We start from the raw sequence: 26,860 nt of genomic DNA on the forward strand, positions 1-26,860 counted from the left end.
TATCCAACTAAGTAAATGAATTATCTGATATAATTTCAAATTTGGTCCCCCTCTTACTTAAATACTGATTACGCTTTTGGTTATTCTGGAGTTTTATAAAAAAAATTCTTTTTTCTTGAGAAAGATGATCTAGCTGTTGCAGTTAAATTTGTTTAAATAAGTAAATATTAGAAATTCTTCAAAGTGTAATGCTTTAGAAGTATCAAGATATGATACCTTTACAAAATGACAAAATAATTGAGCTTTTTAAAATGTGCCTCTTATTGGTCCTTTTCCAAAAGGCTCAATAAGATTGATATTAAGATTAATACTTTTTGAACTGCGAGAATGGCAAAAAAGATAGCAATTGTTTTATCTAGCCTCTATCTCGCATTTCCCCTCTGCGTACAAAGTTGGCAGCAATACAGTCGCTCGAAAACTGACCGAATCACAGTTGGCACGCATGGAAAACTGCTCGAATTGCCTGTAATACGGTACAGAAAACACTTAATACGAAGAGTAATATCTTACTCATCGTATTACTTCACTAAAATGCACCCTTCTAAGGCACATTTTTTTTCATTTGAAATTTTGCATACTATAGACCTCTCTTTCCGTCTTTTCTTACTCCAAGTATTAATCTTATTATTGAAAAGCTACTCCTTGTTTAGAAATCCGTAAGTTTCAAAAACCGAATTACTTATAAATATGTGGTCTAAAGGCTTGCCTTCATTAATAAAATTTGCTTGTGATCAGTTTTCTTGATATCAAAAAATGTGGGTGTAAGAAAAACCTTTCTTGCTCATCAGAAATTTAATCGTTCTTGAAGGGTTAAGCATAAATATTTTTTAAAAACTTTCTTGAGTAATGCAAATACTTTCATCCTTGTGAATGAACCCCAGAATTAACAAACAGAAAATCTTTGTTCATTTGACTTGTCTTCTTCACCTTCTAGTGTAATTATATCCATTATTTTAAATACACGAAAAAAATGTTAAAAGTTATTATTTTTGGCAAAAGATAGACCACTCGTGCAAATGGGATGAAAAGAAAATATTTTTATGCAAAATATATATGTGTTGTGACTCTTTGGCAAGCTTTGCCAGAAAATCTCTAAATTTATTGAAATTAATGTCAAACGAAAAGTTTTCCCCTCATGTTGATGGGACGTGTAATTAAATGTTAATACTTCAATGAGAGCTTCACACGAACATTTTGCTCTATTTTGGCAAAGTTCATCATGTATACATAATATGGAATGTGTACAAGTTCTAGTTTTTCTTTTATCATATACAAAATCCTTTATTTCTTTCTCTCCATGATGGTATTTTCTATTTTTTTTTGTTGATGCATGGCACGCAATGTTTTCATTTTGGTTATGATTTTCATATAAAATATTAATTACTAATTTATTTTATTTGGCCCAGTAACTGGAACTTCAACAGATATACATGTACACCATTAAAATATGTAAAAATTCTAAGTAACTAAATTCATTTCCTTGAAAAGATAAAAGAACCGATAATAAAATTTATGTAAAAGAATAAATTCTGATTTGTAGTGCTCACAACACTGATGAATGCATTAAACAGTGCCCGTGAAGAATAGTCAGTGCTAACGCCTCGCTTAAGTAACTAATAAAAATGTTGAGAAAAATCTTTCTTCTGAATGAATCATTGCAACAAATATTGTACCCGTGTGCACCGGGTATACACATATTATTTTGTGAAGGTAAGAAAATACAACAAAGATGTATGCCTCCATGAAGGAGAGAAAATATTTTCAACAATATCTCAGTTTGTGGAGTTGTGCGTAGGATTCGCGAGTATTATTTATAACTTGGAGACGACTTTTAAAAACCCAATGAAATAATACACCTTAGATGTCTTCGTATTTTACAATATAGGTAATATTGTTATATGGTCAGAAAGTGTGGTATATATGATACTTCTTTTTTTAATTTTTAATTTCTTCCCCATGTGTTGCAAGCATACTACTTATTAAATCAACAACAACCTCATCAAACGCACTGTTGCAATTTTTCATTTAAAGATGAAACGTTTGTATTGTAGGTTATACGAGCAAAATAACTTAATTTCCGATGATTAGACACTCTTACAAAAAAAAAAACACATTTGAAAACACAAAAAGGCCATAAACAGTAAATTAAAACATGTTTTAGAAACCCATTCAAAAGTGCGGATTGAATGGTTTGTTTAGTAAATTTTAGGTTTCCCGAAGAATTCTTAAAAGTTACAAATGACACGGACACGATCACTTTTAAAAGCTTAATCTTGTGTAATTATATATACACTGACACATATATTCATTTAACGTCTCTATTTCTTTTTTTTCCTCATATACATGGGTGTTTTAAGTGGTCATAAACTTTATTGCAAGATTAAGGATCCACTTGAATAAATATAATTGAGTACACGAGTTCTTTTCAATTGAAATCCAAGATCAGTTTGGTTCTCAATTAATATTAGATTGTTCCAGAATGAGGTGCCGGTTTTTTTTTTACTAATGAAAAATCAAAGCACTTAAAGGGCACGAAATTAAGTACAATTCGGAAAATGGTAAAAGTATGGATCAGAACCGTCAGAGTGATTTTGGTGCTTTAAGCAATCTCCAAAACTAGTTCATTAGACAGACTTACGGCATAAGTCGAGAGACGTCTTAGTGGGAAACTGATGAAAATGTAGTCTAATAATTATTTTAATCATTATTACGTTAAACTATCTCTCGGCTTAAGTTGTAGTTGTGTCCTGCACAAATGGCTTATACGAACTTCAGATCTGAAGTTTAGTTGTAGGGCTTAATTTCCGTAATTTCACATTACGTAAGGGATTTAGGCAAGATTTTCGGTTAAATTTTGATTTAAGATTATATATTCATATTATTATTACATAATATTATTACATACATACATACATACATACATATTAAAGGCAAATGATACATAATATATAATTTGGAACAACCACTAAAAATGTTGTTCAGGATTTTGAAACATTCAGAAACTGAAGTAAACTTCGAGTCTTAAACCTGTATTATGTTATCTACAGTTTAAAAGTTTATCCATGCTGCTCTAAGTTCTTAAAAGGTGAAACTTTGATGAAGATGTTCGTTTAGATTTATTTAAGAACAAATAATATATTACTATGTTTTAAAAAATACATATGCCTATTGTTTAGAAATTCAGAATTTTCGGGAATTGTGCTACACCTCTTGATTGAGAAGTAACTGAAATTGTTAGCTTTTTTTATTTTAGAAATTCGAGACTTTCGGGAACGAAGATAACCTTGTAGTCTATAACCTAAATAGAATATAAAAACTAGAGGTTTAGTTTAATTCCCGAGGATCTCAAAATTCTAAATAACCAGCAATTGTATTAGTTTATTAATCCAATACTTTCTCAATTAGTATCCATATCTTGATACACCCTTAATATTTAGTTCTAAGACACAATTTTCCAAAAACAGTCAGAAAAATCTTTAAATAAATTTAAAGAAATTAAGCCATATGATTAAGCATTGTCTAAAGCCTGTATAAGTTAGAACCATATAAAACTGACAAAAATTACCTATAACAATCCTTGTACTAAATAGATGGCCATTAACTATTGATGTTGAAGAAATTATTTTAAAAAATCGAGAAGTTCATAATGTCATCATCAAAAGTATCGCAAAAGGTTTCTAAAACAGCATTAATAATCGCATTTACAAGCAATTAAAAGTCCATTGCCGAAACCATATTTAACACCAGAAAACGATCCAAAAACAATATGCCTGTTTTTTTTTTGTTTTTTGTTTTTGATAACAATGTCAGAAGCATAATCAATTTACCTTTAAAACGATGAGAATATAGAGATCAAAATGGCACATATTTGACCTATTTATGTTAAATATAACATCATTATATAATGAATGCTTTCGAAATAATACAAAAATTGGAATTCTGGAACTCCGTAATCTATAGTATATAGGGCAAATTAATCATTTTTAGCAACTTCAGGGACAAAATAAATTTCACTTGATTACAAAGTTGAAATAATAGATATTATCAAATGGATTTACTAAAGTTTTGTATTATTAATTATTTACTAAACGTCTAAAGATATTGTTTTTTTACTAGGGGTCATCGAACACCAGAGGTTGATATCTCTTGCCGTTTAAGCTCCAGAACGGTGACAAGTTGAAAAAAAATACGATTATTTAACTGCTCTCCTCTTTGAGTTCGAGCAGTAAAATTCTTCTGTGGTTATGTGAAATATTTAAAGTATAAAAATTAGGTGTTGATAATAACCGATAACAAAATAACCGAAAACACTGAGAAATGTGAGGTTATTTCAGAATAAAATATCTCCATGTGATTCTCATTGCTTTTAATATTAAAAACAAGTTTTCCATAAATAATTCAGTTAATACATAATTCATTTTGTTAAAACTAAGAACCAAGTGCTAAATACCAATAGCTGGCGGTATAGTCGGAACACGCTTCTAAGAAATTACCTCTTTCGACATTCCAAAATTACAAAAATATTAAGAACTTCTTATGAATTGAACTTCATTGTTGCCTATTAATAAATACAAAACCTGTAAAAATTATAACATGTAACACTTTTAAATTAGAATTTTGTTAAGGTAATGATTAGAATCAACCCAATTTCGCATTCCCGAAATCAATAAAAACGTTCAAATAAAGGCAGTCAGAGTGTGTTACTGACACATAACTTGGATTTTGGGAGCAAGAGATAACCAATAGATAAAAAAAATATACAATTATTTATAAACTAGGTAAAAGTCTGGAGAATCATCTAAACTTATAGAGGGGTCACTGTAGACTGGAAATTGATATCGCATATCGTTTAAGCTACAGATCGTTTCGAATTTATAAAAAGCGGCCTCTCTCTCTCTCTTCGAGTTCAGGTAATAAAACCAATCATTTTGGTGGATTGCTTAATTTCTCTGTATTACCACGAAATTATTAATGAGGGAAAGAAAACAACTTTTGTTATATCAACATGTTTTTGTTATTTCAGCTAAAATGGTCGAAAGATTTTTAAAATGATTGTGCGTCCACCATAAGTAAAGAAAATTAACCGCATTGCATTTTTAATAAAAAAAAAATATTTTAAAGAAATAAATATTCAACAGGAATTGTACCACCCTCTATTGTGCTCCATATAAGCTTCAAGCGATTGCCAATATAAATGAGATTCCTCTTGTCACCTTCATTTGAGTCCACAAGTCACAACGTGATATAAAACATTGACTGATAAGAAATTCATATTGAGCAAGATAAAATTGTTCTCAAATCAGCCACAAAACACTCAAGATATTGCAATAGATCTAAGATACTTGAAAATTCAACCAAAACTAAATAAAATTATGAATAAAATTAACTTTGTTAAGGTCTTAATATAAAACAGGATATATTTTTTTTATTTTGTATTAGTATGGGGTTTGGAAAACATGTATTAGCCGTAATTTAAAGATTGGTTCTGGATTTCAATCTCAAAGATTATTAGGTATTTAGATTTATTGAACTTCAAGCATTTAACCCTTTTCGTAAAATGATAACTTTTGATAACATTTTCAGGGTAATTGTATTTCATTGTCAAGTAAACGAAGATGAATATGTTGACAGAAATAAGTATGAACTTATTTCGGTAAAATTTCGATTGTCTATAAGTCTTTCTTCGTCATCAAAGGTTGATTAGAAAAGGAGACTATAGATAAAATTCTATCGCGCCCAACTTCAAAAATTTATGTGACCGCCTCAGAGATAGTGTTTTTTTTGCCTATTTTTACTTGCGATATGTATACATTGTTGATAATACAATGATACATACTTTCACAGAAATGGGGAATTATTATCGTTTGCGGGGTTTGCGGGTATTGCATTTGTCTTAGAATAGTATCATCTGCCAAGTTCATTACTTTCAAACAAAAAAAGCAAGCAATTTTTGAAACCTCAAACCAAAATTTGAGTTACCCACTGTGCATTACCTACATATTACCTTCACACTATACTGGATGTTAGAGAAAGCAAAACGAAAGTCAATCTAATGATCTTCTAATTTTGAAAAAATACGACTTGTTTTCGTACATAAAAAGCTTTAAAAAATCATTATATCAGCGATAATGTTTTCACATAATGTAAACTTTATTTACAAAATTATCTGGTGGTTTCCTTATCAGCCAATTCATATCACAATTTATGGAATGGTTTACAAATATTTTCGCAGTGCCTTCTCCAGTTCCAATACTTTTCACCTTCTTTTGTTGCTCGAGTTCTACAGGAAGGGCAATTTACATATAAAATCTATCGATTTTATGTTTAATTTATATTTCGCATCGTGTCGTAACTTCAAAACCGCTAAGTAAGGATCAATTTATGAAACTGATGGAGAAGCCAAACGGTTAAACCGTCTTCAGACTAGAGGTTTAGCCCAGTTCCGAAGGGTCTCAAAACCTTAAACAGCAACCGATTTTATTGATTTTTCAAAATGTAATAGGTCATTTGCCCTTAATAATCCAATCCTAAGTCAAAATTTTCCAAAAAATCTTGACTAATAAGAAATTAGAGAAGTTAAGCCATATGGCTAAGCCTTAGGTCTGAAGCCCGTATTAGAGATAACGACTCCAGGACTTTTTTTGACCACCCCAATTGAGATTTATAAAGATTTAACACAAGCGTAGATTTCGCCTACGTATATGGGTTAATGCAACATCTAGCAGGGTATTATTATTAATCATATAGATACAATTTATTTCTATTACAATGTAATCTTTACAACGTGCTCGTGTTGGAAGAATTTGCTGATCGTAGATCGCCCAGGAACGCTTTCCTCGTAGTGTGGATGCTTCTTTCATGTTCCCAGAGTTTTTGGACAGAGACGGTGCGTTTTTATTACGTTTTATCACAGTGAAAATGTTTTTTTTTCTAAACATTCAGATCTATGCACCGGGCGGGACTCAAACTCACAATACTGTGAGTTAAACCGGAGATCGATCCGCCCAAGAGCCAATGGTCTTGCCTATTGCGCCACCGAGATCCCCAGGGTAATGTCACTCCTAACAATTCCAGTTTTCAAATTTGATTAGCAAATTCAATTTTGAGAATTTTTGCTTCATTTAGGTTTTCGAAATTTACCGTTTCTAACCGGTTATAAACCGCTAACGTCTCTATAGGAGTTTTAGGATCCCAAAATACGGTTCATGAAGTGAGATTTTTTAGGAAATTATTTGTAGTTTTTTTTTAATGATTTTAAACACTAATATAATAATTTTAAATAGGGGAAAGCTCTCAGGCTTCGCATATACTCTGGCTTATGTTTAACTATATTTTCAAAAAAAAAAAAAACAAACGGTATCTATCGATTATCGTTGAAAGTAATTGATTTGAAAAATGATACGACCACAATGTACACAATCGGACGTAGAAACTGTTCCATTGTTTATTTTTAGATATTGAAATCGACGTTAAGACGGCGACGGCCGTCAATAAAATGCAAAATTTAAATACGAAAATTTGACCTTACAGATTACTAAACATTGTGCTGGATAAACGATTTTAGCCACACAAACATTTAATGCAAAACCAATTTTGGGAGCATAACGCAAATCGCGGTTTCGCGCATTCCACGAAGTATTATCCCTTTCATCATCCCTCATTTTTTATGTTATCAACATTTGGCATTCAGTGGTTCAGAATGTATGTAATCTAATCAATCTGAAATAGCAAAATTCTTTCGACGACGAAACTATCACACTTAAAATAACTAGAAAAATTATGAAATTCCCTGTGATCAGAGACTGTGAAAAATGAAATTAATAATGAATTTCCGCGTCATGAATGAACACTAGATATGTAAATATGAAATTCTTTTCTCTTCCCTCTCTCTCTCTCTTCAAAATAATCTCTTATTACCTTAGAGACCAAAATGATGTTGATTGTAGAAATTTTTTCATCTTCTCTCCATCAAACGTCTCATTGACTCTCTTACATCCCTTCCCCATTTTGCTGATGGAGAGGTGAAATGCGAGTGCAAATCAATTGGGAATACCTTTCCACACTAGAATACCCACCGACAAACAGTACATATACCAGATATGCTAACTTTCTTCTTTTCTTCCACATCTATCCCATTAGAAATGAGAAGAATTAGAATTTCTCCCAGTTACAAATTTTCCGACGCGGTCTATGGGGCACTAATCTATTTTAGTATCACATGGCATCTTCCCTCGGCCTCTTTATTGAAACACATTTTTTTTTCATTCCCATGTTCCCCTCTTGCCATACAAAATGTTAAGTTTTTCTGTGTGTAAAAAAATTATGGGACAAGAGACGACACAGAATTTTGAGGTCAAATGCATGGGGACAACTTCAGGAATTATTTGCATTTATCACTTTCACTTAAAAAAGAAAAACTAAACAAAAAATTCCTCCCAGTTTACCTGAATAAAAGTGTACGTCCAATTCCATTTTCTTTTTTTTTATTTACTAAAATTATTATTATATTCTACTTAAAAAGAAATCTTAAAGAAAATTTCAAGATGTTTAAAAATTTTCCTGAATACAGATAAGAAGTTATTTTGGGGCTTTGGCTGGAGCAATAAGTTACTACAAATAATATTCAAAATTTCTTGGCATTTATGTAAACATTTAACATCCGATAGCGTCATGAAGTCATATGAATGTTGTTGCTGGAACACTATTTTTATTGTCCCAGGTTTCACAAAGTCAAACACACCTTTAGATTTAGATAAAAGATCTCCCTCTTCCCCATCCAAAATTAGCAGAGTATTATAAGTAAAGATAGGAAGAATACTGTAGCAACTTCTGTTAAAGCAACATAAGACTAACTTTTAATTCACAATGAGAAATTTCCAACCGAATACTTTTATTACGGGAGAAAAAAACATTGCAGAACTTTTCTAATTCATTAAGAAGACTTAAATGACGAGATATTGTTAATTTGGTGCATCATGAGGGCAGCTAATCCTAAACAAGATTATGTACAGACAAACAAATGTAAAAAAGAGCATAGGGTAAAATTTGGAATTCCGGACAGCGTGGGTGGACTTCCAGTAAATTATTTTGGAACTTCAAACTTTGATGATCTATTAAAATTTTGCAAATTATGCAATTCTAGGAGCAATTTAAAAATTATTTAAATGTTTTTGAAGTGCTTCTACATAATAATCAGTAGAACGACAATGTAGTGCTTTTATAACACGGCGAGGACTGGGGAAGACAGTCGAGACACGAACCAACACAAAGACAAGTCGATAATGCAGAAGCACTTAAGAACAGTGAAGTGCTAAAAGAACATGTTCACTTTTCAGGAATAGCACCATTACTCCGAGGCCCTCAGTGTCGCATTTCATATGGAAATTACTTACAGTAGACTCTCTCAAATTCGGTCATTTGGGACTGAAATGTCACCCAAAATTTGAGAGAAATTCGGGCGATAAACTTTTTGAAATACAACGATTTTTATTGATCTGCATACATACATATTGAGTTTACATAGGGTGAAAGGAACGTCTATTGACACTTTAAGAACTCGTGTCAGCACCTATTGACACCTTACTCTGTACCATTTGGGATACGAAATTTGAACATCTCTGTTTATAGTAAAAGGTATATTACAGAAAAAACATTATATTACTTATATTTTGCTAGATACATTAAATAATTTTCAACATTTTGACAAAAGTGTCAATAGGGGTTCCCTGTCGAACAGACGTTCCTCCGACCCTACTCATATATATATATATTGTAAATTTCATGAAAATCCCTTAATAACGCAAAATTACATTAAAACTCAGATAAACTATGGCAAATTTGAGCATATTGGGTTCATTTGATAATCACAATCAAACTTCAAAAATTTCAACAAACTTTTTTCGAATTTAACTGCCGCCTGAATTAAAAAGGAGCCCGATCTTAAAAGAGCCGAATTAGCGAGAGTCTACTGTACTTCTACACCCAAAAAATAGGTAAAATCTATTTCTTTTTATTTTCTCAAAGCCAATAAAAGGGTAATTTTGATTTTATAATTCCAATTTGTCTCACAAATCTTGTAAATCAATATGACTTTGAGTTTTGATCGGCTTGATCTGATTGATTTCATTTGTTACACTATCAGATTTTCGTTAGCATCACCCAATAGTGCGGAAATATCAAAATTAGCATTTCAGAAAATTATTCTAAGGAAATACAAGGACATTGAACCTGAACTTTTATGGAATTCAATCCATGATTTCCAATTTCTTCTCTTGATATTCAAGAAATAAAAAAAAAACAAATTATAAAAATTAGAGTTCATTTCTGAGGCATTAACATTCAACAACTTTGTTCCATTTTGTTCTAATTTCGCAACAAACAAGAATTTTAGGATACACGAGAATCCAAGAATGTTCGCACTTTATAACGATCTATTTTAGTGAAAAATATTTGCGAATGACAAACTTATTTTATGATCGAAATTTATGTTTGAGTATAAATTGATTGATTTAAATTTGTGCAAAAATTATTAAAGACGTATTGAACAACAGGTTAAATTTATCGACTAAATTAAGGAACTAAATATGAGAGCAATAATCAATGCCGCTTGCAGGTGGAACTGTGCTCAGAAATTGTGCTCAATGTGCCCAGATTGTGAAATTTGATAATCCTATGCGAATAATAATCAAAAAGATAGGGGAGACTAGGGCAAAGCTCAAGTCAAAAATTTCGGAATTCAAAATTTTCTAAAATAAAAGAGATAGGGGTTACAAATTTTTATCATAGATAGCCTTCTTAACAATCTTCTTTAACGTGCAAAAGTTTCAAGAGATTCAAATAAAGAATATGGAATATAAGAGAAAATGAAATTTATAGCCCTATTTCTGGAATATTTGACAATACTTGAATATTTAGAATATTTCAAACAGTAATAAACTCAATAGATAGAGAAGAATGATTATTGACGAAGACGTAAAAAATATCCCATCTAGGATCCAAACGTTGGAAAAATAAAGTCAAATTGAAGAGCAAAAGATTAGACCGTATTTCCCACTTTGAGTTCAGTTAATGGAAAAATTAATTTTTTATTAAAATATTGAAAGGTATAAAATATAGAAATTATCCCATATCTAACGAATTCCCTAAACATTTTGAAAATCTTTAAAAATTCAGCTTTCCGAAAATGGCTCGAAAAGCACTTTTTATTTAGATTTAGTCTACAAAAAAAAATGTAGAAATGTACATTTTCTATGCTCATTGTATATTGGTTAAATTTTCTGAGTGAGTGCTTCAAAAAAAAAACAGTTTTGATAAATTTGTTCCAGTCTACCCTATAATTAAATAATTAATAATAATAAAGAATGAAAGAATATTTTTTATTTTTTCCTCTACAAAAGCTTGCAAATGTTTAGGGAAAACAATAATAAAGAAAAAAACAAACATGTAACTCATAATTTATTTTTATATGAGTATAAGTTTAGTAGTATAGTTTAAATGTGTCTCAGAAATCACTTAAAAACCTTTTAAAAATAACGAAAAGTAATGGTTTATGGGAAAAAAATCCAAAGTGGATAAAAAATAATAAAAATTAATTTAAAAATTCAATATTATAATTAAAGTTCAGCTACCAGATCTTTAGTTATCCATAAAACTTATAAAATAATTACTAATTATCGCTATTATCAATAAAATAAAGCCTTTTTAGTGAATTATTGAACAAAATTAGTTTAAACGTAAGTCCTTTAGTGATTCACGCTAGACCGCTGTCCTAAAAAAAGTCGTACGTCTGAGAAGTTTTATTCCGAAAAACGTTTTTTTTGGGTAAAATCGTTAAGAATGAGGAATATTTTAAGGTAAATGATCAATTTAAGATTTTCACCAATAACAAAAGAATATCTAGAAATCACTTCTTAATCCCCAAATATATCCCAAACGTTTGACTTTTATTTGAGACAGAGGGAGCAATTTATTAGGAGGAGTAAAAAGGGTGAATAGATGGTGTTCCGTAAACAAGAATGCACTACCCGTTCGATTTTTTTTTCAAAATATGCCTTATATAAAATATCCAAAAATGCAGAAAATATCCAAGAATGCTAAAAAAATTTTGGGTTATTTAATAAATTTTCAGATTGTAGTGGTTTAATCTTATTCATTATATCAGGGGCTATACTTCGGGGTAACGCTAGATCTTTATTTTTTTTTCAAGAATAAAGGGGGTAAATCGTCATTCGTAAATTTAAAGGAGCTATCCAGTTGGATTTTTTTTTCAAAATCTTAGGTTTTTTCTGTAATACAGTTCAACTTCAATATTAACTACCTCCAATAAGGAAGAGCGGGGATGCTAAAATTTTGATTTGCTTTTTTTTTATTTTGAGGCATTAGGGTGGAATCACCAGTACTCGCCAGTGCCCCACTTCTCGCCACTTATATTGAAATCGCTATTTTTCGCAATTTATGAAATAAATGAGTCGCAATTTTTTTGTATTGTTTCTGCTTCTACGCATAGAATCGAAAAATAATAATTATTCGTTTTGGATTCACGATTTTGATCACTTTTTAGAGCAATATTTTAAGCAAGTGCATCGAATCCAACATCTCTTATCAAATGTACTAAGTGTCGTCAAATTTTCATCAGGCCAAAAATACCTATTTAGGTAAATAATTTGTCTATTGAATATTTAATTGCACTTGTGGAATACATAAAATTTGTATTTAGTCAATTAATATTTCATTTTATAATTATTTTTGTATAAAAATGAGGCATGGCGAGCAGTGGTAATATTCTGGAATTGATTTTACCACCTGTCGCCATATCTTTTCAATAGGCGACGCTAACTTCACTTCGTACATTCTCAGTTGTCAAATCTGCATTGTTTACTTTCTGCAAAAGCCCCATAATTTGATTTCTCAAAGAAAAGTGAAGAAAAACCATTTAAAGAGAGTAATAATAAAGTGATCACAAGGAAAGAGAAATGGTGAATGTATTCTTTTCAAGTGGGTGGCGAGAAGTGGTTACAAATTTTACAAAACTGGCGAAAAGTGGTAAAAAGTGGCGACGAAATGGTTATTTTTGCATTATTAATAAAAATCAGTTTTTTAAGTAGTCCAGCGTTATGTTCTAGGATTATTGTTTTCACGTATCTAGAGCCAATACATCTAAGTAACTTTGTGTCAAATTTGACTTATCTTGTAACAAGGATTCAAAAGTTATGATTAAATGAATTTAATTTTTTCTTAAACATGGCGATAGCCGGTTATTCCACCCTATAATAATAAAATCCAAGAATCTGGTAAAACTGTTTGTTGATAACGACGGCTCAGAATAAAACTCGAACAATTTAGCAAATGGTCAATTTACAGGAGAGAAATTTGAAGTTGAGATTTTACATGCTGAATACAGGGCTTTTAAGATTTAGCAAGCCCATAACTTAAAAAATAAATACTTAAACCCTTTATGGTGTCTACACAGTAGAAGCAATTTTCGTCAAAAATTGCCTTTTTGACTTTTTAAAAAAAAAAAATCTGACGTTTTTGCCTACAAGAAGAGGGGAAATTTTCTTGAAAAAGACATTTTTTTAAAGAAATTTCTCCTAGTGTGTAGAGGCCATTAAGAACGACGAGGGGGTCAAAAATTGCGGGTCTGAAAAAAAATGACTTTTTCTGACTTTTTAGACCAGAACGTAGCATTAGAAAGGCGTAGGAAAAATTCATTTTTGGGTCACCGGTGACGTAATCGTCTTTAAAGTATTAAAATATTTATAGGAAAAGCAGAGGGTTTAAAGTAATAGAGGGAAGTGTGGCACCTTTAAATTGGAGCAGCCCTAAAATTCAGTTTTTTTTCTCCTATTTTTAAATGAAACTGGACCTTATTTAGCTCCACAAACTAAGCCTAATTGCATCATGAAAAGGTCCCATTTCAATAAAATATATGTGCCCCACTCCCCCCACCCCTACGTGAAATTGAAAAATCAAATTTTGTAAAAAATTGAGTTGCTTTAGTTTTATTCTGAGCATTCGTTATACAAAATATCCCTGAATAATTTCTAAAAGAGATTTCTCAAGGTCATTCAGGTTATTATTCTGCTGTAAGACCATATTTCTTAGTCAATTTAGGCAAGTACAGATTCCTTTGCAAGGTCTTGAAATCCTGGACAAGTCGAACAGGGTTAAAACAGTTATGATCCGGAAATAGGTTGGGCATTGAGCCGATGAAAATAAATATGAAATGGTAAATAAATTTGTGAGGAGCTCGAACTGTCGAACCACTGTTACTCGGGTCTTCTGCAAAAGTAGGGATCCTTGACATCCCTTTCTTTTTTTAGTAGTCTTCAATATTAAAAATATTTATTAAACTAAAATAAATTAAAATATTTTTCAAGAAAAAACTGATTTATGTAAGGGCAAGGGTTCGCCGAAGACCGAAATTCGATACGTCTGACCGTTTGGTCTCTAGGCCGGTAAACAGATAAACATCGTTACATTATTATTTTTTCCAAAGGTCCTCTAAACGTCCCCTTAGCGGTTCGTCCTTCAGTTCGGCCACATAAAATTACTACTATTGCCCTTTACTTAACACATTTCAAGCACATCCGACTAAATTACTAAATTTCTGCGCTAAAATTCAATGTTAAAAAATTTCTGTTTAAAAATATATTTCGACAAATTGTAGAATTTTAAAGAATTCAATGGAATCACGTGATTTTCTGGCATCTCACATGATTCCCAAGTCACGTCTCTCTGTTGCTATGAAGTGTCACGAGCCCAAAGCCATACAAAAAGCCCAAGTAATTGCTTTAAGTGCTTGTCTCTGAAAATCTTCTAAGGTACATTGATACGTGTTTGTGAATTTGTCGCTGTGTGACATCTTAGGAAAAACTCGTTTTCATTCAATTTACATAACACGGAGTTCAGTGGAACATTCTGCATTGGATTTTGGAAGAAATTGCGATTAAATGGAATGAGGGGAAAGAGAATCCCTGCTGGAGTTTGTAAAATCGCTAAAGACTTTGTGGGTTGACCTTTAGAAATTTAAATGAGAAACTATTATTTTTGGAGTAGAATATTGTGCATTTTGGTAGAGAAAAAGGCGAATCGATTGAATTAACACGCAATTCCCCAATTTTGACTTTTCAATCCAAACTTCCTGATCTTTTGGTTAATTTATCGGTGAATTGGTTTTTTTAACTTGTTATTTCTTTTTGCAAATTTTAGAGTTTAAGAGAGGAGAATAAAAATGGAATATTGAGGTCAGACGGAGTGGTGTTGTGTCCCAAATGGTCTGAGTCATTAGGGATGCGAGTGGGTGACTCACCTTATATACTTCAGAGAAGAATCCACTGCCAATCTTCTCCTTCACGAAGTCATCGACGGAGTAGAGCGCCGAGACGGCAGTCTTGAGGGCCCGACATGATGGTCCAGTCACTGACCTGTCCGAGAGGCCCCGACTTAGCGGAGGCCCCGGACCACTGTGCTGGCTCACGTTCATGGGGGCTTAATGTGTGATTTTTTTCTTGAGGAACGGGAAACGCTTCTATCAGCTCCAAAGATTGCACAAAACACCCATCCCTCTGGGAGAGACACAAATTCTTCCCAGTCAAAACACTTTAGTTCACAGAGCTTTACTTAATCCTAATTCCTGAACACCCCGTAAAAACTGAGCACCTGCCCTCTGAAAAGTCACAGGCCAGAGCAAGAGCACATAACACTTTGCCAAACACCAATCTTCTTCAGTGCCAAAAACAATTAAGGAATCTTCATTGAGAACACCAAATGTGCCTTCAGCATGTCTCTCCTCCTCCTTGAGGCCCATTCAAAACAAGCCCCAGAGAGTCATTCATCTTCTCTCTCACTCTCCCGGAGAAACATGGAGGAGATTCTTTTGAGAACAAAAACACGGATTCCTCCTTGCCACAAAATCTCCGTGTTTTCCTTCCGAGGACTCCAGCCCAGTCTGCCTGTTCTACTGGCCAAACACTCAAGATCTGACTGACGCAAAAGGTGCAACAGCACAGATGGACTTTTTTTCACAGGTGAGAGATAAGTCTCGTAACAAATTGCGCTGCCAAAGAGCAAAAAAAAAAGGTCCACCAACACAAATTTTCACTCCACCACCCAAAAAAATTCATGCACTTGTACTGAGTTATTCCATTGACCACGGAGCACTTTTCACTGTTCCACCAACATCCCGTTACACCATTGCACCGCAACTCTATCTTCCTAGCGTTTTTTCCAACTAAACTCTCGAATTTTTCAGCAGAAATGACGATGAAACTCCATCGCGAAAGGAAAATATGACAGCAATGACGTTTACTTTGATCGACCACCCAATAAAACATGTCTGTGGATTTCGCTACCAAATTCACAGGCTACGTCGGCAGTGTCCGTGGAAATGTCCACACTGTTCTCTTAACTTAAGAGGATCAATCTTTTTTATGTTCTGTAATTTTCAGCTAACGTTAAGCTAAAATTTGTAAAATAAGGGAGCCGGGGCAGATCAGTCAGCAAATGATTTTTTCCCTGCCCACATTTCATGAAAAATATGTTTGAATCCGACTGATAAATCGTCAGTTAAATCAGCATTTATTGTAACTTCATTTTTGCGATTTTGAGATATATACGTATTTCGAATCGGCGTAATTTTGTTTATTAAACGCACTTGAGAAACAGAAACTTTTATAATCCCAATAAAAAATATTTTAACCCTTTACCGACGAGACAGTTTTCGCGGACCGAAAATCAGCAATAAAAATGAAACCAGTGAACAAAAGCAGTAAAAGGTCTTATATCTGGGCTTCGAAAAGCCAACAGAGTCTGATTTGATGTATTTCTTGCCTCTAGGAACGATAGGGACAAAAATAGCCAAAAAAATTTAAGTGATTTTTCTGACAATACTAATGAATGATAATTTTCAATCTAATGAAAAATATTATGTTTGAGTATTGTAGTTTCTTTTCCCAAAATGGTTTTGCTTAAAAAAAATTGGAAGTATAAAAAATATTTAAAATTAATTTTCATTATGAAAATTTAAAAATTCGTCATTTTTGAGCTTAAAAATTTACTATATAAAAAAAAGGTGGAGATTTCCAAAAAATATCCTAGATTCCTTCAACCTTCTACTTTACAATTACGTACAAACATAAGGAAAAAATAACTTTAGGTGGTCAGGAAAAATTATTTTCTTTATGGGACATCGGTGTTCCAATCGTCCTTAAAGGATTAAGCAAAAATTATCGTAAGTGCTCTTAATTAAGAAAAATGTATCAGAATTTGTCGTAACTTCCATTTTTGGGGAAGTTACGACAAATTTCCATACAAAATTTTCAGAAATCAGCATAAGCCGTATCTTCTTATGCGCACATGCGTGGCTTGTAATTTGTAGCAAAAATGTATTATTTCTCAATAAAACGTTCGCAAACTCTTCCAAATATCCAAAGACAGTACGAATAATGCAACATTAAATCATTTTAATTCAATATTTGTGAGAAAAAAGTGAGAAAAAATCCTTGCCCCTGTCATTAATTCAACACAAAACAAGCAACACGGCGCACAAAATTTATTCAATAAAAGTTACGAAATAAAAGCTTTTAGTGACAGGGATAAGAGTTTAATTAATAAATTTAGTCAAATAAAGGCGCTTATTATCATTATCACTAAAGTTATTGAAATTGATACAACGCATTTTTTAAAAATTGTCGTAACTTCCAAGATCTCCATACATTGGAAGTTACGGCTTTATAAACGATGGAAGTTACGATAAAATCTTTTTGTGTTTCATCGGACATATATCTCAATATCTCAGCTTTTAAAACATTTTATAAAGTTTTTCTCGAGTTACCTTACAGATTATTAGTGCTACTTTTATTATTTTGACTCAAAAGTATCGCATTCGGGACTCATTTATAAGAAAAATAAATCTGAACTAAAAATTTCGTCTCCAGTGTTAAAAGGAAGTTATGACAAACACTGATTTAACTGACGAAATATCCCAATGAATAGAGAGACAGACAATTACTTTGCATATAGTAGGGAGAAGTGGGACTACATTGAGCTGTGGTGCTACATTGTTATACGATTTTTCGCATATTTCTAATGGAAACTAGTTTTTAGCATGGAATAGCACCTAGCACCTCTATAAGCTAAGCCAATGATAAGACTAGATCACCTTATAGAAGTGCGATTCCTCAATTGCAAATTTGGATTGTGGCAAACTCGAACGATATTTATACATAAATAATTCAAATTTCGTTTAATAATTATTAAACTGTATGTAACATATTATCGTTATAAATAAGGAAAATTGGATGAGAAATGCATAAAAGTGTCTGAAAATCTTTAAAGTCGATTATCTCAGAAACTATGAGAGATAAAGGCCTCTAACTTTACATCTGTTTAGAACATCTGTCAGTGACTCGTGAGAATCCGCTTAGATATTCATTATCCACGAAAAATACGCGCCCCGCGAAAATCCGATAAAAAAATTCGGGCCCGCGAAAATCCGAGAAAAATTTCTCGCCCCGCGAAAATCCGCGAAGAAATTTTCGTCTCGCGAAGATCCGCGAAATATATAGCGGATCGCGAATTGTATATGTCACCTTACAAATCTTCGAATATAGGCTCACTATGTAGAGAGAGAGAGAGAGAGAGAGAGAGAGAGAAAGGGAGAGTGAGAGAGTGCTATATATATGAGAAAAGCTTGTCCGACGCCGCTTCTCCCGCTTTTTTCCTGCACGACGCTATTAACAAATTTTCTTAAAATTGAAATTTTTAAAGTGAAATATCTCGAAAATTGTTCGACGAATGTCTTAAATTTTTTTTAAATTGGTCTAAATTTTCTGGGCTACAACATAAACATGAAATTTTCAAAATCGCATACTTAGATTTCGAGATAAACTACAAAACGTGACTTTTCACTGGTTTAGAACCGGTTTAAAAAAAAAAAAAAACTAATATCACAGAAATCGTCGTACGAGCGAGTAGATATATTTAAAAAAAATTATGAAGATATCTCTTTCCAAACCACAGATGTTGCGTACTACGGACGGCCGGACGGCCGGACGGACCCAAAATTGCCGGCTTATGATTTTCGACATCAGGGATGTTCAAAACATATACCTTGTGAATTTCAGCTCGATCGGAGACCTTTGAAAAAATCCGAGGATTAAAATAGGTGTGATTAGAAGAAATCACACCTAATTAGTTCGATCAGTAAAATTACTCATTATCAAGAATATTTTATTGAGCATTTTTTGCCACTTTAACCCCATTTTTTTCATTCTTGCCCCAAGGGTCATTACTGATAATTTATTGCTAATTTATAAAAACAAGCTTAGCTGGATCCATTTTCTTCTGCCAATCTTTTATGCACATTGGTCCTTTATTCTCTGCAGGAGTTTTTTTGGCAGTGATTGTTGAAGTGAAGAAAATTAACATAAACTTTCGAAGCAGAATTACATTTTCAGAATGTTATTGGAAAAGTGCTCTTGGATCCTAAAATCGAAGAACTAGAATCATCAAATATCACCAATTGTGAAGGTATAGTAATTTTATCTTTTATTATATTTTATTATGGAATCCAACTTAACTTAAAAGTAAGTGAATAAAAAGACATTTCAAATTTACCCGATTTCAAAGGCGCCCCACTTTCCCCTACACAAAATTATCACAGAAATAAAATAACGTATTAAATTCGAATAAGCACTTCCTACAACCTTTTTTTTAAGTGTCTCGGCTTCGTGATTTTAATTGCGAATAGGATGGGAACGATAGGAATAAAAATGGAAGTAAAATATTCATCTTTCAGACTACAGCGCTGTGTCCATGATAAATCGAGTTATAACAAACATGGATAATATAGTAGCAGAAGCGCCTTATCTTTAGAAATTAATGTTTAAATAAAAAGTACGTTAAAATACTTACCAACAGGTTGCCTTTAATTTTTTCAATTTTTCGATTTGCATAGAAAATAATTTAAATAAAATGCAAAATCCTCAAAAGCGTTTCCAAAAAGCGTTTCAAGACAATATCAAAAGAAATTTCCACAAAATTATTTTTCAAATTTACTGAGATTTGCGACATTTTAACAATATCGAGGATTGATTTAATTTGAGTTTTGCCTAATAACACGGTGCGACAAAATTTACCTTTTTGTGGGTGTCTTTGACGAGAGTGCCAAAACTTGTTAGAGGGTCATTTAAGGACCTCAAATCTGCAATCCGTTTGTCCGGGTCACCTCTAGATTTTTTTGAAAAAGCATTTTTAGTTTTTTGATGTTTTATAAAATTCAAAAATTCATATCTCCGGTTATAATTATCCGATGGTAGTCACATAAAGCTAAACTGACGCGTAATTTCATCCTCTATAACTCTTGTGAACATATCAAGCATCTACGATGAAAACGAAGTATATTTTTTAAAGATTTTTTGAAAAAGGGCACCTAAAATGGTGCATTTTTCTGTGTTTTTTCCATCTTCTAGTAATTTTCCCACTTTAATAGAGCATTTATATGTCAAATAACTGTGCCTAAAAGTTAGAGAATTTAATATTCTTTCATATCTTTTTGGTTTAAATTTTCTATCCTAATTCGTTTATTCACAATAATTTATTGAAAATAAAATGCATTATTATTAAAATAAAATCTCTTATTATATATAATTATTTGGTATCTTTGTCTAACCTACTGAAGAGCATTCTCTTTTGCACTCTCACTTACACATTTCATATAAAAAGAGGCGAAATGAAAAAAAGAGACGTATATAAAAATAAAGAGAGAAGAATTGTTTTCTGACACTCATAACAGCTATTCTTCTCTCTCTATTTCTATATACGTCTCTTTTTTTCACTGCACCTCTTTTTATATGAAATGTGTAAGTGAGAGTGCAAAAGAGAATGCTCTTCTGTAGGTTAGACAAAGATACCAAATAATTATATATAATAAGAGATTTTATTTTTATAATAATGCATTTTATTTTCAATAAATTATTGTGAATAAACGAATTAGGATAGAAAATTTAAACCAAAAAGATATGAAAGAATATTAAATTCTCTAACTTTTAGGCATAGTTATTTGACATATAAAATGTTCTATTAAAGTGGGAAAATTACTAGAAGTTGGAAAAAACACAGAAAAATGCACCATTTTAGGTGCCCTTTTTCAAAAAATCTTTAAAAAATATACTTCGTTTTCATCGTAGATGCTTGATATGTTCACAAGAGTTATAGAGGATGAAATTACGCGTCAGTTTAGCTTTATGTGACTACCACCGGATAATTATAACCGGAGATATGAATTTTTGAATTTTATAAAACATCAAAAAACTAAAAATGCTTTTTCAAAAAAATCTAGAGGTGACCCGGACAAACGGATTGCAGATTTGAGGTCCTTAAATGACCCTCTAACAAGTTTTGGCACTCTCGTCAAAGACACCCACAACGTGTCGCACAGTGTAATTAAAGATTAAAAATTAATTTTCACCTTATCATAGAGTATATTTTTTTTATCGTAAATATATTACAAATGTTAAATCGATTTGCACACAATTGGAATTTGAAAAAAGTATGTTCATGAATAATGCATTGTATTATTTTGCTTAATTAAAATAATATTTTTGTTATAATTTCTTCAAAACAAACTCTCTTTAATATGTTCAGAAGCACGTCTCTTAAGAATTTTCCTAAAATCCATAAAAAGCATTTCTTAAGGATTACATTTTGCGTGTCAATTGTGAAGCAACAATTTTATCGTCCTTTTGACGATGATAAATTTATAACTTTTTGTCTTTATGAGAACTTGAAGAATTCACGCATGTTTTACTGCCAATATTTTTGTTTATTTCGATCGCCTTCCATTGAAAATCTAATTTAAAATATTTTTCTTGAGCAGTAATTTAATCTCAATATCGAAATTTTTACAATTTTTTATGTTAAGTACATGAAATATTATTAATTTAGTCACTAATTAAAATGTTTTTCAGGTAAAAAAAAATCAAAGTAAACTTAAACTTTCAATATATCTTTTTTATTAAATATTCTAAATTTATGTCGTCATTAAATAAATGTTACCCATGCAAAAGTTCTGATCGAATCGTACTGCCCCATTCATGTTTTGTGTCTTATTTATTTTTTTATTTTTTTATTTTTTGTAAAAATGAAAGCATTGTTACTGCAATTGCATTGCAATTAAGAAAATTGAAAACAACATGGTTTTGTGCACAGTGATTGTTCTTTAATTATAGTTCAGTGGCAACCACAAAATTATACAGTCCCTCCCTTTTGAAATAAAAGGACACATGATAAAGCACTAAATCGTGTTTGTACATTTGATTAGAATTAGAATATTGATTAATTCATGCAGTCTGCTTTTGTGTTTCTAAATTTAGTTAATGAATTACCATTTACGAAATCTTACGACTGAGATATTTTTTGTGAAAAAGAGGTTCTTCTTGAATGAGAAGAAATGACAGTTTTACAATGATTTTTTTAGAAATATAAATAAGCAATGATATTAGAATTGTTATTTTTCATTTTAGGATATTTTTAATTTAGGGGTTTATTTAGGGGTTTATTTAAAGTCAGATTTATGAGGATATTTTGCTTTCTTACTACATATAAGAGCAAAACATCATATCCATAATTTAGCCTTAATCCTTTAAATTCAATTGATTTAGAAAAGATGATTTCATGCTTAAAGGATACGTTAGTTCCTAAAAGTAATTCGTTATGAAATCTGCCATCCCAAAAGGGAAAGTGCCTAGGAAAAAATATTTATTACGAAGCTTTAGATCGTACGCAGCATGGGCATTTTCCCCTGATAAATTCTAATTCTTCAAATTAATGGTGTAATTCCATGATTAAAAAATGGGTTATATACCATGAAAAAGACACGGATTGACCTTATTGCTTTTCTCTCCTTCATTATCCTTAATCTGTTATATTATATTATGGGTTTATACCAATCATTTAAAATAAAAACTATTAAATGTTTTATTTTTGATAAGAGGATTTAAATTTGAGGTTTGAGTTGTTTTTAGAAAATATCTCTTTTAGAAAAATAAAGACTTTAAACGCTGCTATTTAGATCCACTTTTATTAAACATTTTCATATAGTCACACTGAATTTAATTATTTTTGATAAATTTTTAAAGCAAGTAAATTAGTTAATTTTTCCTAAAAGCATATTCCAACACTCAGAAAAATAATCGAGTAAAACTTATTCGAATCGATGTTGAATTGACTCTTTTTCGTTGTGATTTTCGATTAACTATATTTTAGAGTTGATTTTACTTCTATTTAGGTGTAATATTAGGAAGAAGTGTTTTAACTTTTTTTTTCCTAAAATTTACATGATAAAAGAGTGTAAATAACTCTTTTTAAGACTGAAAATAACTCGTTTTAAGAGTTAAAATAACTCTTATTCAAGTTCCTTATATTCCGAGCGAAATATCACGTATGATGCATGCGCATGTCTTTATGAAACGTTGTCAGGCATTTTTCTAGTTGATGTTCCATATGAACTTTGTCACACGAAAATCTTCTTGACTGAAGTATATTCTAAAAACGAAGACACTTAAGCATATACTTCAGTCGAGATGAAATTTTACAGCGAAAAAGTGTAACAATTACATCGATATACGTAGAGTTAATTCAACTCTGCCATAGAGTTGTTTTAACTTTTTAGGTTTTTTCTTAGTGAAGCAATTATATCAGTTGCTAGAGATATGCTAGTGGTACACAGATTAGCTGTCACGGGATTTAACGAAGGAAATAAATTTTACTCGATATCCCGAATTTAAGCAAGTTCGAATAAAACATTTAACTAAAATTTTAGCTTTTTATCGATATAAGAAATTTTGACAACAGCGGAATGAACAGTATTTCAGTAAAAGTGATCAGTAAAATCATTCAAATTTGGTCAGTCTGGTATTTTTTTCTGTGTAGCATAAATTAACTTTGGCTAGAAATAATGTAAGTAAAAAGTAAATACATAAATAAAAATTTCAGAGAACTTTTTTCAGGGTGGCCCCTAATATTTACCAGAATAGAATTTTATGATTCGAAAAACATTTGAAGGCATTCGGAAGCTGATCACTTTCTCCTATTTTATTTTACCCAATACATACAAATTGTATACATTAGACTTAGACTCATTTTATCTAAAAATCCTTATAATCCATTAGGTCATTTTTACCGAATAGCCCCTGAATTTTAACACAAATCTTTAAGTATTAAATCTTTAAATTAGACTTCAAAGACTAATTTCGAAAAACATCTTTAGTTTCAAAATGCTAAGCTCCTTTAAGCCTTAAGTATTTATTAAATACTAAGGTAATAATTGTAACAATAACGAACAAGATTTGTAAATGTTAAATATTATTTAGTTATTTGATGTTTTTTTTTATTTAAAGACCAGGAGGATCCTTCAAACCCTTAAATAGAGAAAATTTTGATGTAAAGTTAAATTAAATAAAACGTCATTAGCCTATAGTTCAAAATTGAAAACCTTTAAAATTTTATCGTTAAATTTAAAATTAAATGTTAAATTAATGTTTAATATTTAACTTAATGTCTTTAAGTCTTTTTATTTTTTATTCCAGAATAAATAAGGCAAACTCGAGTTTTTTTCAAATTAAAAGCGATTTTTCCTGATTAAATTTGCGGTTTTTTAACCGAATATGATTTTATTATTAATAAAATTATTTAATTAAATTATGCTGAACTTATACCGTTTACTGTTTACACCAACTTCAAATATTTTTATTGATGTAACCTAATTGTTACTGACCTAATGTATTTTGTTCCTTACCAAAATTTTGTTTACTGACCCATTTTCTTAAAATGCAAACCACAATATTGTTCGCAGTTAGTTTTTGACTCTTACTCACAATCAAAATTGCCAAGCGTAATTTGGTACTGTTCATGTACTTGTACAGAGATGGATCCTTCTATAGAATTTCACATCCTGGCATGGATTTAAAAAAAAAATGTAGAGGCTCAATTATACAAATGAAGTGAAAAACACTATTTTATAACAACATCATAACTGTGATTTTACATAAAAGTTTTGGGCGGAAGTTTTGGGAAACTGAAAACTTTTACTCTGAATTGAGAATTAATTGTGTCCTTGTATCCACGCATCATAGAACACAATAAAATTTTGCAGACTTCTTTTACATTTATGTTCATCACAGCTGCTCTTTTGTGGAAAAACTCCTTTGTGGAATTTAAAATTCTCGGGAGCATAAAAATCAGAGGAGAAGTGCTGCTATCAGTTATGGGGACTCTATTAAACAATTCATCAAATTTGTCTATTCATCAGAATGATTGTACTTAAGTGTCATGTTGCTTGAAATTCAATAGAAATAAGCAAAAACTTGAGCTATTTTTGCTGAACTTATATGCCATAGAAAAATTGTGTGAAAGCTCGGACATGTTGAATATAAACAATAAAGTCCTAAATGTATAATACGATTATTTTTAATATAAATTGAATTATTCTGTTACTCCTTTGTTTTCACTAAAATTATCCTGAAAACTTTTTGAAATTGATTAAAAATATAGGCACTGCTTTGGGTGTTATATCGGACACGAAGTTTCTCGATGGCCCTTGTGCCCTTGTAGACCTTTTCCTAGGATTTTTCTGCAACATTTAATTCAGGCAAAACTCTTTTGTTTCTTCGGCAATATTCAATCTCTAGAAAATAAAAATATTTATACGAAAAATTCATGGAATACTGAGAAATAAAAACGTGTCCGATGTTACAAGCTGTCCGAAATTTGGGGCAATTTCCTTATAGAATCGTGCGACTGTTGGAACTTTAAGCTTTTAATGACTAGAGGGTCTAAAATTAGACTTCTAGAGCAAAACATATAGATGGCATTAGAAAAAAGATTTCGGTTAACCGGGTATCCAATCGGCATTAAGTTTAAACTGTCATCCTAAAGCTCCTTAATATGAATTGAAATTTTAAGATTATTTAAAAGAATCAACTGATAGATTCCTGTTTTAGGTAGATAAAAATAAAAGAAAAAAACACGAACAATCTTAAATGTAGGGCTTGTACTTGTGAAAATACCACCTCAAATTCCCAATTTAGATTTGAGTTTAAATTACCTCATTATTCCTTGTTCTGTTACCAAAATTCAATGGTATGTATAAAGTATAATGTCTTCTTACTTAATGAGCAATTTTGATTGATCTTTCATCCAACTAAATCGTTAATTTCAACAATTGTTTGACCCCGGTTGATGTGAAAGACATCAGTTAATATTACATTAGTTATACGTAATTACATTGCTCCAAAATGGATTTCATTATTCCCATATAGCTGCGTAAAATAAATCTATTTGGTGTAGTATAAAGGATATTCTTTCTTCTTTGTACTATATATTGTGACGACAACAGAGTGCCATTATTGGCGCGAAAAAGCGTCAATATGTCTCTATTTAGAACGCGCTAGCATTGTACGTCGATCCGTGTAAGTTGTAAATAATTGAGAGACCTACAATTGAGCCCGAAAAGAAGAGGGTGATGCAGCAATAGTGTTTCCAAATGCATTTTCTTGGCTCTCTCATTATTTATGGAAAAATGAATAGTTTTTCTTCTTTTGGTCTTTTTGAGCCTAGCACCCTGTTGTGTACTTCGCGTGGGGGAAGTCCTGTTTAAAAATTAACAAGTCCATAGACCGACAATCACCGGATATTCCCGATAACCATATGTCTCTTCTATAGTCTCACTGAGTAACAGTTAGTGTCCTGGCCAGTGGAAATCCCAAGGTTTGCCCCGTGAAGCTTTTCAGTATCATCGGGAATGTCGGGGAAGTTACCATCTGTGAGAGCTTCTATACTGTGAGATATAAGCTACTTTTGT

The 26,860-nt window shown here is 31.4% G+C and overlaps 1 protein-coding gene across 4 annotated transcripts in view; it reads right to left on the minus strand.

The window, feature by feature from the left end:
- Positions 1-16,311, minus strand: part of LOC129799599 (serine/threonine-protein kinase dst2) — a 56,754-nt gene extending 40,443 nt beyond the window's left edge. For all 4 annotated transcript variants that reach the window (XM_055843625.1, XM_055843624.1, XM_055843623.1 and 1 more), the window contains exon 1: positions 15,311-16,311. In XM_055843625.1, coding sequence (XP_055699600.1) covers positions 15,311-15,484 — 174 coding nt within the window. In that variant the 5' untranslated portion in view covers positions 15,485-16,311. The remainder of the gene's footprint in view (positions 1-15,310) is intronic.
- Between the last annotated feature and the right edge of the window lie 10,549 nt (positions 16,312-26,860).

Source organism: Phlebotomus papatasi, chromosome 1 (genome assembly GCF_024763615.1).
Source record: "Phlebotomus papatasi isolate M1 chromosome 1, Ppap_2.1, whole genome shotgun sequence".
NCBI lineage: Eukaryota > Metazoa > Arthropoda > Insecta > Diptera > Psychodidae > Phlebotomus > Phlebotomus papatasi.